The sequence below is a fragment of the Sus scrofa genome, chromosome 6, assembly GCF_054392235.1.
Source record: "Sus scrofa isolate SSC_HxYL_T2T_F1_AM1 chromosome 6, Sscrofa_HxYL_maternal_Yorkshire_Landrace_v2.0, whole genome shotgun sequence".
NCBI classification, from domain to species: Eukaryota; Metazoa; Chordata; class Mammalia; order Artiodactyla; family Suidae; genus Sus; species Sus scrofa.
In genome coordinates, this window is record NC_139388.1 from 15,390,243 (window position 1) to 15,408,861 (window position 18,619).

The 18,619-nt window shown below is 44.4% G+C and overlaps 1 protein-coding gene across 2 annotated transcripts in view; it reads right to left on the reverse strand.

The window, feature by feature from the left end:
* The window catches only part of PHLPP2 (PH domain and leucine rich repeat protein phosphatase 2), an 82,185-nt gene that overhangs the window by 12,335 nt on the left and 51,231 nt on the right, over positions 1-18,619 (reverse strand). For both annotated transcript variants that reach the window (XM_021093825.2, XM_021093823.2), the window contains 7 exons: positions 18,130-18,332; positions 12,637-12,697; positions 8,858-8,953; positions 7,592-7,747; positions 4,328-4,528; positions 557-719; positions 210-340 (listed from right to left, as the gene is read on the reverse strand). In XM_021093825.2, the coding sequence (XP_020949484.1) occupies positions 210-340; positions 557-719; positions 4,328-4,528; positions 7,592-7,747; positions 8,858-8,953; positions 12,637-12,697; positions 18,130-18,332 (1,011 nt within the window). The remainder of the gene's footprint in view (positions 1-209; positions 341-556; positions 720-4,327; positions 4,529-7,591; positions 7,748-8,857; positions 8,954-12,636; positions 12,698-18,129; positions 18,333-18,619) is intronic.

Genomic DNA, 18,619 nt, shown 5'->3' on the forward strand with positions numbered 1-18,619 from the left:
TCCACGGTGCTGAGCTCTAACAGACATGGGCTGACTGCTGGGCAGAACATCCATCAAACACAGAACCAAGGAAAGAGAACCAATGGCCTTTCTGATCTAAGCCTTTCTACTCCTTTCATGAATCAAGGTCTCAATTGTCCTTAAGAAAAACCACACAAGCCTGGTGGGACTAAAAACACATGTGGATTCCATTCCAAAGGCTTTGCTACCTAAATGTGTCCAGCGTCTTGTGTTCCAGAACCAGGTTTGTATTTCCAGTCAGGTCCAGGTCTTGTAACGTAGCCGGCAGGGCCTCTGGAATCAGGATTTCAGTCAAGTCGTTGCAACTTAGGTCTACAAACTGAGATGGAAAATGGGGAGATTAAATTAATTCTTATCTCCCCAAAGCTCAGTCTCCTACTACATCCTCAAAGGAAACTCAATTTCTTCCCAGGAGTCAATTAACTATACTGTCTGTGATCCCAAACTGCCCCTTCCCTCTTCCTTACGAGAAGAGAACCACCTCGGGCTCACTGTGGTTACCCCAGGAGGACCTCACTGCTGCGCCCAGAAGCACCTGGATCTGAGGCAACTGCAGAATCTCCGGGAAGATGCTGATGTTGTTGGAATGCGCCACCAGCGTGTGCAGCCTTCTGCAGTTGGCGATGGTCGTGGGGATGGTTTTAAGCTTGTTGCCACTTAAGTTCAGTTCCTCCAACTGCTCCAATTTATTTAGTTTGCTGAAAAAGAAACATCAAAACACCATATTGCACCCAAAGGACCAGGTGCAAGGCAAGTTCCATGGCAGCCAGAGCAAGAGGTGACCGGCCCGCTGCCCAGAGTCCGCTGCCCGTGCAGGATAAAACAGCCACCAGGGTGAACGGCTGCTCCTGTGGGGCCCCAGCCTCATCTGCCTCTCAGGGTGATCGAGGGCTGCAGCTTGCCGTGCCTCTCTTGCAGCTGCTGGATCTTCAAGGCCTGAACATCTTCCTGTGACTGACTTACAGGAAGCAGCTGAATCAGCACCAGCCTAGGGCTGGTCAACTCGTTATGGCACTTGCTTTAAAATACTGGGTAAGTCTGTGGAGTTCCCGTCGTGGCGCAGTGGTTAACGAATCCGACTAGGAACCATGAGGTTGCGGGTTCGGTCCCTGCCCTTGCTCAGTGGGTTAACGATCCGGCGTTGCCGTGAGCTGTGGTGTAGGTTGCAGACGCGGCTCGGATCCCGCGTTGCTGTGGCTCTGGCATAGGCCGGCGGCTACAGCTCCGATTGGACCCCTAGCCTGGGAACCTCCATATGCCATGGGAGCGGCCCAAAGAAATAGCAAAAAGACAAAAAAATAAAATAAAATACTGGGTAAGTTTGTGTCAGTGGACGTCAATATCCTCAGCCGTAAAATAAAGAAGTTATACAAAATCATCGCTAAGATTCCTTTCAGTTTTAAATGTCTACAGTTATGTATTCATAACACAATTTGTCTTCACTAAACATCTGAGCGCCTGTAATACATGCAGCATTGTGCGAGGGACCAGAGCACAGGCGAGGCGCACTGTTCCAGTGGGGTGAGCAAAGCTTTCTGCCCACTGAGTAAAATACATTAACATGGCGTAACTCCTTTATCTAGGTTATTACAAACTGCTCTGATTTCTCTTTCTCAACTGATTTTAAAAAGTATAAAAATGATACACTGCAGTGACATAGCAAGTTTGGAAAATAAAATAAATCAACAATCATACCACCAATCTGAAAAAATGACTTTTTTTTTTCTTTTTTGGTTGTCTCTCGGTATCTGGAGTTCCTGGGCTAAGGATGAGAACTGAGCCAAAGTTGCAACTGATGGTTCAGCTGTAGCAATGCCGAATCCATTAACCCAATGTGCCAGGCTGGGGACTGAACCTGCGTCCTGGCACTGCAGAGACACCACCAGTCCCATTGCGCCACAGCGGGAACTCCTGAAAAAATTACTTTTGCTTTTGCTGAATTCCCTGCCAAACTTTCCACATGCATATTTATTTTACATGAAATTTATATCCCGTCCTTTCCACATAAATATCTATATTTCCACAGCTAGAAATTTGATACTTTATAATAATAAAAGCTCAGCAAGTTAAAATTATTTTCTTAATACAACAGTAATAATCTGAAAAAAATAGAAAAATAGAGACAAGCAAGAAAAAAAAATCTCAATCCCACTGCCAGAGATAATTCTGATGACATTTTGGTGGAGCGTATTCTTGTCCTTTTTAATGTATGAAACTCTATTTTTCAAATTAAAACGATGCTTATTATATATACTGGGGTTTGTTTTTATTGTTTTGTTTTCGCGGCTGCACCTGTGGCATATGGGAGTTCCCAGGCTAGGAGAACTGGAGCTGCAGCTGCCAGGCCATCACCACAGTGGATCAGAGCCACATCTACAATATACATCGCAGCTTTTCGCAATGCCAGATCCTTGATCCACTGAGCGAAGCCAGGGATCGAACCCGCAATCTCAGGGTTACTAGTCTGATTCGTTTCTGCTGCGCCACAATGGAAACTCCTAATAGTATATTTTTAAACTGTTCCCCTGTCCAAATTTCATGCTATTCTCTTACATGATTACCTATGTAGAGCCCTCTGACTTATGGATAGAAATGCAGCATCTGTATCTCAGTCAGCCTCTGACTGAGCACCCTGAAAATAGTCCAAAAGAAACAGAAGACTTGAATGTGCCCAGGCAGTTACGACACTGTTCAGGAGATGACAGCAGATTTATTATTCCGTATAAGACATACATTTTCTTTAGTATACTGTTCCTAAATTCTAGTGTTTTCATCTGTGTTGAGATTACTCTAATTTTGTACAATCACCTATCGATTCTTGTCTTTACTCCTAACTACTTATTTTCTTATTCGTCGGTGTGTTTTAAGTTTTCTATCAACCTGCTTTGGGCCACTCCTACAGTCAGTATCATTAAATTAGGTGGAATTCATTAGCTTCAGAGTATTACATCTGGTTTCTCCCAACAGCTTGATAAACTAATAAACTTGTCAGTTCTAAGTCATTTTCTTTTACTTTATGTGAAGCCAGCTGAATTAATCTGATATGATTTCAGGAGATCGATCACATCCTGAAAAGAAGATTCTGCATTCCCTTCAAAATTCTGTGCAAATGCTTTCAAGGAAGCAATCAAGTTTATCCCACTTGTCTTCTACATGTTCCAAATATCTAATTTCATAATAACCATAAAAATTATAATCTCTCTTCTCCTGAGTTTAACACACTTCTACGAAAATGTGTAAAACAGAATTATAATAGTTTTTGTTTTCAAATTGTATCAAACATGATATAATTTTAAAGAAAGACATGTATAATTTCATTCAAATTATAGCAAATGTCATTTCTCTTTGCTTTTTGTTTTTGAAAGCATGACTTTTAATGACTACCTTCATGGTATAGATGACTTTTTCTGGTGTCAAATTTTCTAAAAAAAATTTTTTAAGTCAAATTTATTTTGGAAGGTATTTTTCCACTGACACTGTTTAAAACTTTGACATTAAACATCTCTCTCTTTCCCTTTTCTTAATTTTATGGCTGCACCCATGGCATACGGAAGTTCCTGGGCCAGGGACTGGATCCAAGCCACAGCTGCAGTAATACCAGATCCTTTAACCCGCCGCCCTGGGCCGGGATGGACCCTGTATCTCCGCAGCAACCTGAGCCGCTGGGCCTGGATTCCTAACCCGCTGTGCCACAGGGAGAACTCCTCTCTTATTAATGGAGCCTGGCTAAAGACTGTTCATCTCTCCCCACAGGCAGGCCAGCACTTGCAGTGTAGCTACCCATGCATATCTTTAACATCCTGCATTTATGACACTGCACTGCAACTGCCTTCATATTCATCTATTTCCCTAATCTGACTGTAAGTTCCTTGAGGACAGAGAATGTAACATAATCACCAGTTTCCCTAGTACTTACACTGTACCTGACATACAGGAGACATTCAACATATATAAAAACAAACAAATAAATGGATTCGACAGTTTTTTGTAAAAGTGCTGACAAGAGAAAAGAAAGAATTATCCTCAGAATTTAATTTATTTCATAAGTCTGTACTTTCTAGGTTGAAAATTCTCAGACCATTATTAAGTAAATAGAACTAAGGATGAAACCCCTTTAAACCACAATCTCTGTGGCTACTGATATTAAACAACTGGGTACAAACGGTTTTCCCATTCAACTAGCGGATCACAGCATCAGTAAGTCAGTCAACAAAAGCAAGAGTACCCAGTAAGACAGCTGTGCTGGAGGCCGAGGGATGCAGAATCACGTATGTATCTGAAATGACCAGAGAATGTGTTGGTTTACCTTGCGGGAAAGGTCTGTAGCTGGTTGTTTGCAAGATGCAAGATTCGCAGGTGGGGGTGCCCCACCAGGACGGGCACACACTGGTCTGTCAGGAGGTTGTTGGTCAGGTAGAGCAGCTGCAGTGCGCTCAGACTCTCCTCCCCGGCGCAGGCCGGTGGCAAGGACTCCAGACTATTTGCAGATGCGTTCAAGTATCTGAGGCTGACAGAACACACACAAATCGTCATCCCCTTTACGGCTATTTGCTGCCTTCCTTCCTCTGGGGAAACCATTATGCCATCTCGGTCCGTAACACTGCCTTTCCACCCTCTCAAACTCACGACAAAAGTGATTTCCTTCGGGTGGTTTTCTCTGATTGATTCTACCCAACCAAAGTTCCATTTATTTATTCATTCATTTATGGCCGCACACGTGGCATACACAAGTTCCCAGGGTAGGGGTCAAATTGGAGCTGCAGCTACTAGCCTACGCCACAGCCACAGCAATGTGGGATCCAAGCTGCATCTGGAACCTCCACCACAGCCACAGCAACACGGGATCCTTAATCCATTGGTCTAGAGGCCAGGGATAGAACCCGCATCCTCACGGATACTAGTCAGGTTCATTCATTACTGCTGAGCCACAATGGGACTCCCAAAGTTCCTTTTACTCAACTCACGCAAGCCAAGCAAAGAACAAAGAATAAAGGCTCAGTTGTGTTCCTGGGCTTTGGATGTGGCCCGATTCTAACCCAGCTTCACATCTCACTGTCTGGATGCCTACCAAAAGGATGCTGTTGAGCATCACATTCACAAATATCCGAACTATGAAGACACTCTTTAGAAAAAGTTTCGTCGGCGTTCCCGTCGTGGCTCAGCGGAAACGGATCTGACTAGTATCCATGAGGACACAGGTTTGATCCCTGGCCTTGCTCAGTGAGTTAAAGATCTGGTGTTGCTGTGAGCTGTGTAGGTCACAGAGGCAGCTCGGATCCCACCTTGCTGTGACTGTGGTGTGTGTAAGCCAGTGGCTACAGTTGATTCGGCCCCTAGCCTCGGACCTTCATATGCCGGGATGCAGTCCTAAAAAGACAAAAAAAAAAAAAAAAAAAGAAAAAAAAAGAAAAAGTTTTGTCATTCTAACAGAATCATATTTATTTAGCCAATCCCCCTAAGTGGGGGCCTACAGGCTATGTCCAGCATTTGCTACTACAGACACTGGAATGAGCGCCTTTGAGTCTTCATCCAATTATTTGTTTGGGCTACATCCCCAGAAGCAAACCATGAAGGGTCTGAGGCTAGACATATCGTTAAGATGTGTGGCAAATTGATTTGGCCTCAGGAAGGCTCTACCCAACTACACCTCCACAGGAAGGACATAAGAAGGTGTCTGCTCACACCTTTGTCAGCACCGAGCACCGGAAGTCCTCTTCATTTTCACCAATCTAATAGGTACATCGTAGGATGATTTTCAACACTTGCCTAGCATGGTGTTTGGTACAAATAGAACATGCTCAATAAAAGGCAGCTAACATTATTAAACTTGTGTGATCTTAATTCTTCAAACTGTGTGATCCACTTTGCTGATTAGCTTTCAAGTGGTTGATGGTGTCTGTCTGTGTCTCTGTATGTCCCACAGTGCTCTGTGCAGAGTTTGTATCAGGTATTATTGACAGGATGCTACAACTGCTGGGTAACAACTATCGAATCTAAGGTTGTAAACTAATTTTATTCAGACGCTCATCAGAATGAAACACACTGTAATGCATCATTAACATTTTTTTTTTTTTTTTTTGCTTTTTAGGGTCACCCCCTCAGCATATGGAGGTTCCCAGGCTAGGAGTTGAATCAGAGCTACAGCTGCAGGCCGACACCAGAGCCACAGCAACGCGGGATCCGAGCTGTGTCTGTGACCTACACCATAGCTCACAGCAACACCAGATCTTTAACCCACCGAGCGAGGCCAGGGAGCAAACCTACACCCTCATGGTTCCTAGTCGGATTCATTTCCGCTGCACCACGATGGGAACTCCAATGAATGAAATCTTGATTTCAGTTGCATTCTTTATGTAACACTTTTTAAAAGGTGCACCACGACGGGAGTTCCCCAAATACTTGTTAATTAATAAATGTTACTGCACTAAGACTCCACATAAACTTTCCCAAAAGAAAATTTTCCTCAAATATTTTTTAGAATTTCCAAAGATTTTAGGATTTCCCGTTGTGGCTCAGTGGAAACAAATCTGACTAGGATCCATGAGAATGCAGGTTTGATCCCTGGCCTCCCCCAGTGGGTTAAGGATCCAGCATTGCCGTGAACTGTGGTGTAGATTGCAGACGCCGCTCAGATTCCGAGTTGCTGTGGTGTAGTCCAGCAGCTATAGCTCCAATTTGACCCCTAGCCTAGGAACCTCCATATGCTGCGGGTGTAGCCCTAAAAAGATTAAAAAAAAAGCATTTCCAAAGATTTCATTTTTTAAGAAAATGCAACCAAGCATACTATATGTTAAGAGATGAATAAGCTGCCAAACAAAAGAACAAGGCAGACACTTGTGGGCTAAGTGCTTTTTGTATGCCTCCTGCAGCCTCATGCTAAATTACTACTGCTTATCTGTGCTTTCTCTGTCTAAATTGAAGACAATACTGCCTTCTTCATACTGCAGAAAACTATAATTAAAAACTAGCTTTCATTTAATGGTGACACACATGTTAAATAAACCTGATTATGGGTATTAAAATAGGAAGACATCCTATCTATTTGTTAATTTACGATGAGAAAGCAAATAATACTTTTGGAGCAACGTTACACTGAAATGCACAGTTTTCAAAGTAGGAAGTAAAAGAGCCCCACAAATAAGGAATGTAACTTAATGAAAGCTTGTAAAGCTAGAAGCGAAAACTAAATTAACTTCAGTGGTATGTCCTTTTCTCGCTAATGGAGATGCTGAAAACTGCCCCCAAAGGCTGTATCAAATCGCTGCAATCTCTCTTCGAAGATCACAACCTGTGTTCCTTTTCTGAGATGAAAGCCCAAACCTTTCCAACGTGTTTAAACCTGCTTACAATACCATAACTTCCAAGTATTTGATGGTTAGTTCAACTTCTCAGTTGTCCTAAGACAGGGTCCTATTTGATTCCTTACGAACTGCAAATAAGTCTCCACCCACAGCTGGACCACGAGGTAAACACTCTGCAAGGGTAGTTGCAAAGGTCACTCCAACACCAAGTCCAGGCAGTTTGCTTAGACAACGACCCTGTTCTTCTGAATGAAATCGACAGCACTTACTTTAAGGCCTTCGAGAAGAGGGTCTCCGGCAGCCTGGTGAACAAGTTATGCTGAATATCCAACACCTCGAGAGGGATGTGCTCCACCAGTGCTGGGAGGTTCTGCACGTGATTGTGGCCCAACATTAGTTTCCTAAGACTCAAGCTACTAAGGATCCTACGGGGAGGAGCACAAAGACACAACAAAAATCTGACTTACATCTCTTTTCCTGAGTCTGCCCTTGGTTATTAGCTGAAGCCAGGAAACTAGCAGGAACGTGGTCTTCTAGACAGTATCCTCCTCGACAGGCACCTGCGCCAAGAAGGCAGCAGGACCATATGTTCACCCGCCACCCACCAGGAAGCCATTCAGGTCACTCTGGGAAAGGTGAGTTAATGAAAACACACATCCCACGACAAAAACTGCTACTTATTCAGTGCTTAAAACATCCAGGCCATTTAATTCTGACGTTCGGATAGGTTACGTGACTTTGATTTGCCAAAGATCTCACATCCAATGTGGTAAATGGTACAGTCGGGATGTGAATTAAGGTCTGACTCCGAGGTGGTGTTCATACCTCCTATGCTACCAAGGCTCCACTAAGCAATAATCTCGGTACTTTGTAATATACCACCCCAGCCCCCAAGACCTTTATCTTTTCCTCCACATACACAAACGCCACCGTCTTATACAGGTCAATTCAAAGAGGCCTGCTCCATGGAGCATTCTCTAATTACTCAAAGTTCTGCATTTCTAAAACCTTTTATTTATACAGCACAGTGACTAAGAGTGAGGCTTTGGAGTAAGAAGGACCACATCCAAATACCAGCTGCTATTCTAGTTAAGTGACACCTTGGGCAAGTTACCTAACCATGCTAAGGTTTAGTTTCCTTATTTGTAAGATGAAAATAACAGCACCTATAAAATGAGATTGATACAGGATTAAATAAGATAACAAAAGTAAAGTTCTTAGAACATTGCCCAGCTCATAATAAATCATCCAATACAAATGGGCTGTTACCACTGTCCTGTCACCAGCCTACGTCAGCAACTCTTGTAACATTTTATCACAGTGACCTGCACAAGCCACCTCAACTATGCGCTTTCTACATTCCTTGTGGGCCAAGACCATGCCTGAGACATTACTGTACGTCTTACGGCACTCAGGACGCCCTGCTCTCAGGAGATACTCAATATTTATTGAACACATGATGGAAAGGACCATTGAAAGGCAACCCCAATCTAGGAAAATAAGTACACAGGTAACATACATTAACACACACATACCTCATAGGAACCTCGGTCAGAAGGTTATGGCTCACATCTAATATTTCTAACTTCTTCGCTTCACAGGCCCAGTCAGGGACACACTCTAGCAGGTTTCTGCAGAAAATAAATTACAGGCAATATTTAAGACGACGAGTGCAACTCTTTCCATTTCACTACTCTGTTACGTATCTCATTCCATTTCACAAGCCTCTGAGCTCCCTGAGGGCAGAAGCATTGCCCCCAAGGCACCCCTGGTGCGCTGCCTGGTACACAGTAGGTGCTCAAGGAATGTCACTGATGGAAAGGTGGAGAGAGACAAGTACATACACAAGCCTGACACTGGGTCAACTGTGCTTCCTGCCCGATGAACACACAAGGGCTTTCCACGGTGGAAAGGCACGAGGTGGTGGGACGGGGCGAGGGCGAGGGGAGGAAGGACTTAACGGAAGAAGAGGCATTTTCAACACATCTCCAAAGACAAGGGGGAGTTCCCCAGGTAATAACCGGGGGAGAAGAGAAGCAAATTCTGAGGAAAATGAACCAAATAATTAAAGGTGAGGAAGCAGGGACAAAAGAAAACTAGTGGGGAGGAGGTTCCAGATCATTTAATCTTCAAATTCAAATATTTAGCAGAGCTGCCAGGCAGATACTCAGTCAAAGGAATTTTTTTTTTTTTTTTGTCTTTTGTCTTTTTGTTGTTATTGTTGTTGTTGTTGCTATTTCTTGGGCCGCTCCCGTGGCATATGGAGGTTCCCAGGCTAGGGGTTGAATCGGAGCTGTAGCCACCGGCCTACGCCAGAGCCACAGCAACGCGGGATCCGAGCCGCATTTGCAACCTACACCACAGCTCATGGCAACGCCGGACCGTTAACCCACTGAGCAAGGGCAGGGACCGAACCCGCAACCTCATGGTTCCTAGTCGGATTCATTAACCACTGCGCCACGACGGGAACTCCAGGAATTTTATTTTCAGATGTTACTTAGCTTCTCCAAGCCTCAAAGCATCTATGGATCTATAGATCAAGAGGATGAGGCAAAATGAAACACACGCTGTAAGAGAAATGCTCTGACTGCTCCGTGAAGGAAGCATGTGGCCTGAAATGGACTGAGGCAAGTTCCTGAAGAAATATGACTGTGGGGGTAGAATGTTGTACAATGACCTGAGGCGAACAAGCAGGAGCTGAGCCCAGAAGCAAGGGAAGACTGAGCCACCCAGTGATGCCGGGGCAGAGGGTGGAAAGAAACAAGGCTGGAAAGATCTAGTCGTGTCTGGGAGATTGTGACCTTATCCTGCTAGTGCAGGGGGGGGGTCAAAGGAAGGTCTGTGAGCAGCGGAGGACAACGTCAATTATGCACTTAAAAAGCAGAGAACTGGTTGAGGTGGTTAGAGCAGGAGAAGGAAGAGTGATCAGGAGGCTGCTACAGAATTGCAGACAGAAATGACAAGGGCCTCCATGAGAGGTGCGATGCCTGGAAAGGTGGGGGGCCAGAAGCATTGAAGAGCAAAAAGCCTGACTTGGAGATGGAGTAGACATGGGAGCAGAGCAGAGGGAAGACTCAAGTCACATTCAGGCTTCAGCCTAGATGACCAGGGAGAAAAATCCTCTCCAGAGAGAGGACTGATAAGCTCCAAATGAGGTTGGGAATCCTGCATTTCAGCGCTGGCCATCTGGATCTGACCGACTTCTGACAATGCCCAAAGCTGAAACAGACACGAGATGCACAAGGTAAAGTGGGAGCAGAAGGGTGGATGATGCCTTTAATTTTGCCCCTATCTGAGGTACATGGAGAGGGGCGGACTGGGCACATAGGTCTGAGGTGGAAAGAAGGGGGCCTGGGCGGCTGCTGATGACACTGATGTGGAGTGAAATCATCGGAGTGATAGGATCGTGTCAGATGAGAAGGGAGTGGGCCAAGAACAGACCCTGGCATAACCGACCTTTAAGGGCTTAGCGAAGGAAGAGGAGCATGGAAAAGAGGCAGAAGGACCGGTCAAAGGGGCCTGCGCTGCAAGGGCCAGCCAAGGAAACAGCAGGTCTGAAGAAAAGAGAGCGAGATGAGCAATGTCAACGCGGACGGGTCCACAGGAGGAGGGCTAAAGGCACTTGCGGTGGGCTGAACAAATGGAACCAGGGAACTGAGCCAACAAATGCAAACAACTCTTGAGAAATTGGACCAAAAGGGGATGGGGGACTAGATCGCAGCTAGAGGGTGTGGAAGATAAAGGGAACGCTTTCTGTTTGTTAAGACAGAGGAGATGAGCGCGCGGACAGAAAAAGAAAAACCCCAACCACGTGTGACAGGGGAGGAGGAGGACTAGTGCAAGGTCCAGGCAGTGAGAGGGGAAGGGATCAAGGGCAGAGGCCTGCAGCACAGGAGAGAGGCTGAGAACGGATGTGAATCTACATGAATTTAAGCAAGGGGGTGGGAACCGGAAGGAGACCACCCACGGTGGCCTCTAAGTCTCAGTCACGGGGGAAGCTGAGCTCTACAGAGAAGAGCTGGAGCTGAGACAAGCCAAGCGGGATCAGAACCCGGACCCTGAAAGGAGCTGATGGAGGAAACACTAGAGACGAGGCTGGAAACTGTGAATCTGGAGTGGTGTCCATGTGACTTGCTTCAGTAATGCTCAAGCTCAGTGGGGAAGGTAAATCTTAGTCTTGATCTATGCTGGGGTTTTGCTGGGAAGATAGGACACAAAGAGATGGATGGAAGGGAATCTAGGACAATAGCTTAATAATAATGATGATAAAGTATCAGGAAGAAAAGAAACCTCGCTATCACAGCTAATATTTCTTGAGACTACTTTATGCCAGGCACTATGCTCCGTATTTTCCATCTACTGTCTCGTTGAATTTTTGTGACAACCCTGACCATACAGGACTCTGTTCACTGCCCCTTCACCTGCTCCCAGCCCTTTATGCTCCCAGTGCTTATGATGCTGCCCTCTTACTGCTTGTTTGATTGTCCAATTCTCCACTAGACTGTAAAACTCAGCCACTGACTCCTGAATGCCTGACACAGGGTAAAAAGTAAATGAAGGAAACAAAGCAAACCTCATTCCTGTTTCTTCCTGACTACCAAGAGAAGAAACAAGACCCTGATTATAATTAATAGCTCTCTGAAAATCAGATCGACATAGATCACAAGAACATCAAAAAAATTAAGACAACTGGAATTCCTATCATGGCAAAGCAGAAACAAACTGACTAGGAACCACGAGGTTGAGGGTTCGATCCCTGGCCTCGCTCAGTGGGTTAAGGATCTGGTGTTGCCGGGAGCTGTGGTGTAGGTCGAAGATGTGGTTTGGATCTGGTGTTGCTGTGGCTGTGGTGTAGGCCAGTGGCTACAGCTCCGATTAGACCCCTAGCCTGGGAACCTCCATATGCTGCAGGTGTGGCACTACAAAAGCAAAGAAAAAAAAAAATTAAGACAACTGATTTTTAAGTCCTTAAAACCCAAAACTTATCTGATTCGAATAAGAAAAAGGAACTCACTACCAAGGAGGGGTAATAGGTGTTTGCAACTCAATCTAAATCCACCAACTTTAACAATGAGTAATTTAGAGGCACCTTTCTGATTTAAGAGGACCTTTGATTTAAATACATAGTCTGGCCATTAAACTTATTCCTCTATTCAACCTTTTGCCCTTTTCCAGGTTATTTGAACATTTCAACATATTTAGATTTCTTGTACCTCAACACTGCCAAAATGCCCACACACTTTCAATATTAGGAATATTAGGAATAATCAATATTAGGAATCAAATAGGCACCACCCTCATGAGACACACTCACCGGGAGAGTTCTAGAGAAGTGAGCAGACTGGGCACTGGATAGACATTCACTGCTGTCAGCCCTGATCAGAAAACAAATAGGGGTTAGTGACATTCTCTGAAAAAGAACGTAACCGAAGGAGTTCCCATCATGGCTCAGCGGAAGCGAATCCGACTAGTATCCATGAGGACGTGGGTTTGATCCCTGGCCTCGCTCAGTGGGTTAAGGATCCAAGCGTTGCTGTGAGCTGTGGTGTAGGGCGCAGACGTGGCTCGGATCCCGTGTTGCTGTGGCTGTGGTTGTGGCCGGCAGCTACAGCTCCCGTTCGACCCCTAGGAACTTCCGTATGCTGCAGGTTCAGCCCTAAAAAGAAAAAAAAAAGAATGTAACCAAGAGTAAATGGGGGGCGCTGGGGCAGGGGCTGATGACAACTGATGTCATCTACTGAGACGAACTAAAGATAAAAGCCACTGGGTAACCACACTAACTTTAACCACTTGACCCCAATTTGAAAACCAAATACAGCAACTAAATGAAGGACCTTGCTGCTGCACCAGATCCACAGCCCATCAGGCAGCTGGTAAACACTAACTATTGGTTTTTTAACTTAAAAAATTAATAAGTGGATTTTGGGAGTTCCCGTCGTGGCGCAGTGGTTAACGAATCCGACTAGGAACCATGAGGTTGCGGGTTCGGTCCCTGCCCTTGCTCAGTGGGTTAAGGATCCAGCGTTGCCGTGAGCTGTGGTGTAGGTTGCAGATGCAGCTCGGATCCCGCGCTGCTGTGGCTCTGGAGTAGGCTGGCGGCTACAGCTCCGATTCGACCCTTAGCCTGGGAACCTCCACATGCCGCGGGAGCGGCCCAAAGAAATGGCAAAAAAAGACAAAAAAAAAAAAAAATTCATAACTGGATTTTTACTGACAACACTTTAATTTTTAGTTAAAGTAAAACATGGAGTTCCCCTTGTGGTTCAGTAGGTTAAAGACCCGATGTTGTCTCTGTGAGGATCCAGGTTCAATCCCTGGCCTCGATCAGTGGATTTAAAGATCCGGCATTGGCACAAGCTGCTGCACAGGTCACAGATTCGGCTTGGATCCAGTGTTGCTGTGGTGTAGGCCCACGGTGCAGCTTTGATTCAAACCCTAGCTGGGAAACTTCCATATGCTGCAGGTGCAGCGTAAAAAGAAAAAAAAAAAAAAAAAGTAAAACATAGATACAGAAAAATGCACCAATCTTTTTTTTTTTTTTGTCTTTTTGCTATTTCTTGGGCTGCTCCCTTGGCACATGGAGGTTCCCAGGCTAGGGGTTGAATCGGAGCTGTAGCCACCGGCCTACGCCAGAGCCACAGCAACGCGGGATCCGAGCCGTGTCTGCAACCTGCACCACAGCTCATGGCAACACCTGATCCTTAACCCCCTGAGCAAGGGCAGGGATTGAACCCGCAACCTCATGGTTCCTAGTCGGATTCGTTAACCACTGCGCCACGACGGGAACTCCAAAATGCACCAATCTTAAATGTATAGATCTATGAAATTTTTGCAAAAAGAACATACTGGTACAATGAGTACTCAGATCAAGAAACAGAACAGTACAGCTGCCCCCAAATTTCCCTCAGCCTCCTCCCTCAGTCACTACCCCACATACAGATTACTTTTGCCGGTTTATATAAATATACACATTCAGTAGGTAAATTTTTTTGGTCTGGTTTCATTCACTGAACACTGTGTTTGTGAGATATGTGTTCCTATGACTGGTTTTGGTAGCAGCTCATTCATCTCATGGCTGCACAAAAGTTTTTCTGTGGCAATACTGTGCCTTATTTACCCACAGGAGAGTGGGTGGGCATTTTAGTCTTGGCCAGTTTGGGGGTACTATGAAGAGGGCCTTCAGGAATATTTTGTCCATATCTTTTGAGGACTAACTTAAGCACTTACGTTGAATACAAGCTTAGGAGAGGAAGCACTGAGACGAGAAGGTGCATATGTGTGACTTTAGTAGATACTACTGTGCAGTTTCCCAAAGTGGTTGCACCTACATACATGCCCAACAACCGACCCTGGTATTTTGGGCCTTCTTCATTCTAGTCATTCTGGTAGGTGTGCAGTGGGGTTGGCACACTACAGGTTCACATCCTCCTGACCAGCGAGCGCCTCTCCCTGTGTTAATGGACCATTTGGATACATTCTTTGGCAAAGCTGAGTTCTCTACTTCTGGAGTTTCAAAATTTCAAGTGTTGGTGTGAATTCTTCCAGGCTGTGGTATTTATGGATTCTGTGAACTGAGGAGCTGACTTCAGACAAGCCCCATTTACAGTCCTGCGACAGAAACTACCCAGAAGGACTGCCTGTCAGTGGCCTTTTCCGAGGGGGCCATTTGGATTATCTAGATATACTCAGAATGGAGAGTAGGCCTGGAAATAAGCATTTCCGTGCCAAAGACCTACCTCCATCTCACAGGATCTACAACCGGCACGAATCAGCAAACACCTGACACTCTTCCGACCTAAGCAATTAATCTAAGCTACTATCTGAAGCTTCTAAAACATGATAAAAGGTAACAGAGAGAAATCCTTAACCATCTTTTATCCTAAAAATATATTTTAGCCATACAGAAAAGTAAAGTGAATAAAGTAATGAACACTCCTGCACCCATCATCTGGCTTTTAACAAATCTTCACAGTCTGCCTTAAATGCTTCAGACTTTTTTTTTTTTTTTTTTTTTTAAGAATTAAAACACTGCACATACCAAGAGGCAAACATCATCTGGAATATGATTTTTATCATTCCCATAGATTCTTTCGCATGGCCATGGCATACTTATAGCTAAGAAAGCAAGACTTTTGTGTGTTTTAAAAATTGATATAACTATCATGTGTACTCAACCACCGAATCCTGAATGCCTCACAGATGGTTAAAAAATGAGGAAAGCAAGCCTCATTTATGTTTATTCTTGACCACCAACCCAAGTAACAAAAGCCTGAATATAATTACTCTCTCCAAAAATCAGACTAATATGTCACAAGAGTATCAAAAAAGAGAATACAATTTTAAAAAATAAGTCACAAAACCAAGAATTGTCTGAACCTAATTGGCAAAAAGCAAATCACTGCCATGGAGGAGTAATAGGTCTTGGCATCTCACCCTAAATCCACAGGCTTTAAGAATGAAGAATTCATAGACCCCTTTCTGTTTGTTTTTCCTTTCTTTCTTTCTTTTTTTTGCTTTTGTTTAGGGCTGCACCCGCAGCATATGGAGGCTCCCAGGCTAGGGGTCTAATTGGAGCTACAGCTCCCAGCCTACACCACAGCCACAGCTACGCCAGATCCTTAACCTGCTGAGTGAGGCCAGGGATCGAACCTGCAACCTCATGGTTCCTAGCTGGAGTCATTTCCACTGCGCCAGGATGGGAACTCCTGTTTCAAGAGGACCTTTCCTTTAACTGCATTGTTCTTTAACTGCAGGAAATCAAAACACACACTTTCTATTTTTTGCTCAAAAAATTCCTGAGATTTATCAATATTAAGACACAATCATGTCCATTGCTGTGCAATATTCTCTCTCTTTTTTTTTTTTTTTGTTTGGCTTTTGTTTTTGCTTTTTTAGGGCCGTACCTGTGGCATATGGAAGTTCCCAGGCTAGGGGTTGAATCAGAGCTGCAGCTGCCGGCCGATACCACAGCAGCAGAGCTGCTCGAATACGGGCTCTGTGCATCTGGGTCTTCTCTAGCTCCATCATACTGTACTCCATGGTGGTTGTACCAACCACCCTCGCAGTGTGTGAGACCTGTTGCTTTTCTACCTCTTCAATAAGCGCTTCCCATTATTAGTTTTACTGAGGAGTATAAAATGGTAATATCTAAACATGGATTTTTCTGACACGTGGTAAAACTGAACATCTTTTCTTTTTCTCCTTTAAACACAGAAAAAGTAATTACAGTTGATCTTTGAACAATGCGGGGTTATCAGTACCCTCCATGCAGTTGAACACATGCGCAGAACTTATATACAAATAAGTAACTACTTCAGTACAATGCAATTTGTGGTTGGCTGAATCTACAGATATGGAATTGCCCATACAGAAGGCTGATGACTGTAAAGTTACACTCAGATATTCCACTGTGTGGAAACCCTGTGTTGTTCAAGCATCAACTGTATTTACTACTGAAAAATATCCGTGGATAAGGGGAGCTGTGCAATTTAAACCCATGTTGTTCTAGTGTCAACGGTATAGCTTCTTTGGTAAAGAGCTCTCTATAAACAGGACTCCTACCATGGCGCAACGGGATTGGCGGGTCTTGGGAGCGCTAGGATGTGGGTTTGATCCCCAGCCTGGCACAGTGGGTTAAGTACCTGGCATTGCCACAGCTGCGGCTTAGGTCATAACTGCGGCTCAGATCTTATCTCTGGCCCAGAAGCTCTATATGCGGCAGAGAGGCCAAAAAGGAAAAAGGAAGAAAAAAAAAAAAAAAAGAACTCTATAAATAGAACAAGCTCAACAAACATGAAGCCCTTTACACTGAAAAATATTTCTGGGGCAAATGACAGAGTTCCTGTCGTGGTGCAGTGGAAACAAATCTGACTAGGAGCCATGAGGTTTCAGGTTCAATCCCTGGCCTTGCTCAGTGGATTAAGGATCCAGCGTTGCCATGAGCTGTGGTGTAGGTCACAGATGTGGCTCAGATCTGGTGTTGCTGTGGCTCTGGTGTAGGCGGGTGGCTACAGCTCCGATTCGATCCCTAGCCTGGGAACCTCCATATGCCGCGGGTGCGGCCTCCAAAAGACAAAAAGACCAAAAAACAAAAAACAAACAAACAAAAAAAAATTCTGGGGTAAATCAATATTGAAATGAGGGGCTTTTCATTCCAGAACTGAGTCAGCACAAGGTTTCAGACCAGACTGGCAAAGCTTTCCTGTAAAGGTTTAAATATTTAGTAAATATTTTGGCCTTTATGGACCATGGGGTCTCTCTTACAACTACTCAGTTTTGCCAGCGTAACATAAGAGCGGTTAATATGTAAAAAAATGAATGTGGGTGTGTTCCCATCAAACTTTATTCACGTAAATTTAAATTTCATATAACTTTCCCAGGTCAAAATTATTCTTCCTTCGATTTTTTTTTTCAAACACAACAACCTTTAAATGTAAAATGTAAAAAATCCATTCCTTACGGGCCATAGAAAAACAGATGGTAAGCCAGATTTAGCCCTGGGGCTGTAGCTGGCCAACCCTTGTTTCAGACTATTACTTTCTTTTGATCATGCCTGCCTAACCTCCTGTCATTTTGCAAAATACCCCTTATTATTACATTCACTTAGTGACTCTCAAAGTCTCCTGCAATCTCTATTTATGCATAACTCAGCCACTGAAGTGTTGACAGCAAAACCTAAAGCAGGGTCTCAATGAACCTCAAATTCCACTTCTCAGAGTGGCTGAGGAACACCCCAGATGCCACTGTGCCCGGAAAGCTCAGACAAGAGCTGCAAGAAGGAAAACAGGGGGCTGGGCTGAGAACTCACTGTTGGAACTGGCGTAGAGCGTTCGAAGGGAGAAGCCACTGAGCGTCAGCTCCCTCAGCTGGTTCCGCTCACAATGCAGCTGCTCCAAGTTGCACAAGGAGCTGAGATCTAAGTCGGTCAGCTGATTGTCCCGCAAATCCATGTGGGTGATGTACTTATTTCCCTCCAGGTTCTCAATAACCATGGTTTTCAGGTGGTTCATCCTTAACATTCAGAAATAAGAAAATCATTAGAAATAAATACTAAATGTGCCTACCAAAAGAAAAATCAAAGTATGAGACTTTTTTTCTCTTTCCTTAACAACTTAGGAATTTCACTATTTGCCCCATTTTGCAAGGGACTAAGTAAAATAACCACACAGCATTGTACCTTGAGTTCTTTGTTTATAAACTGAGTTAGAGACCATTCAGATTGGCAAACACATGTACAAATTAAATAAAGAGACAGGAGAGGGGGCTGTGTTCACAGCTGAAAACGTGCATCCAAATAC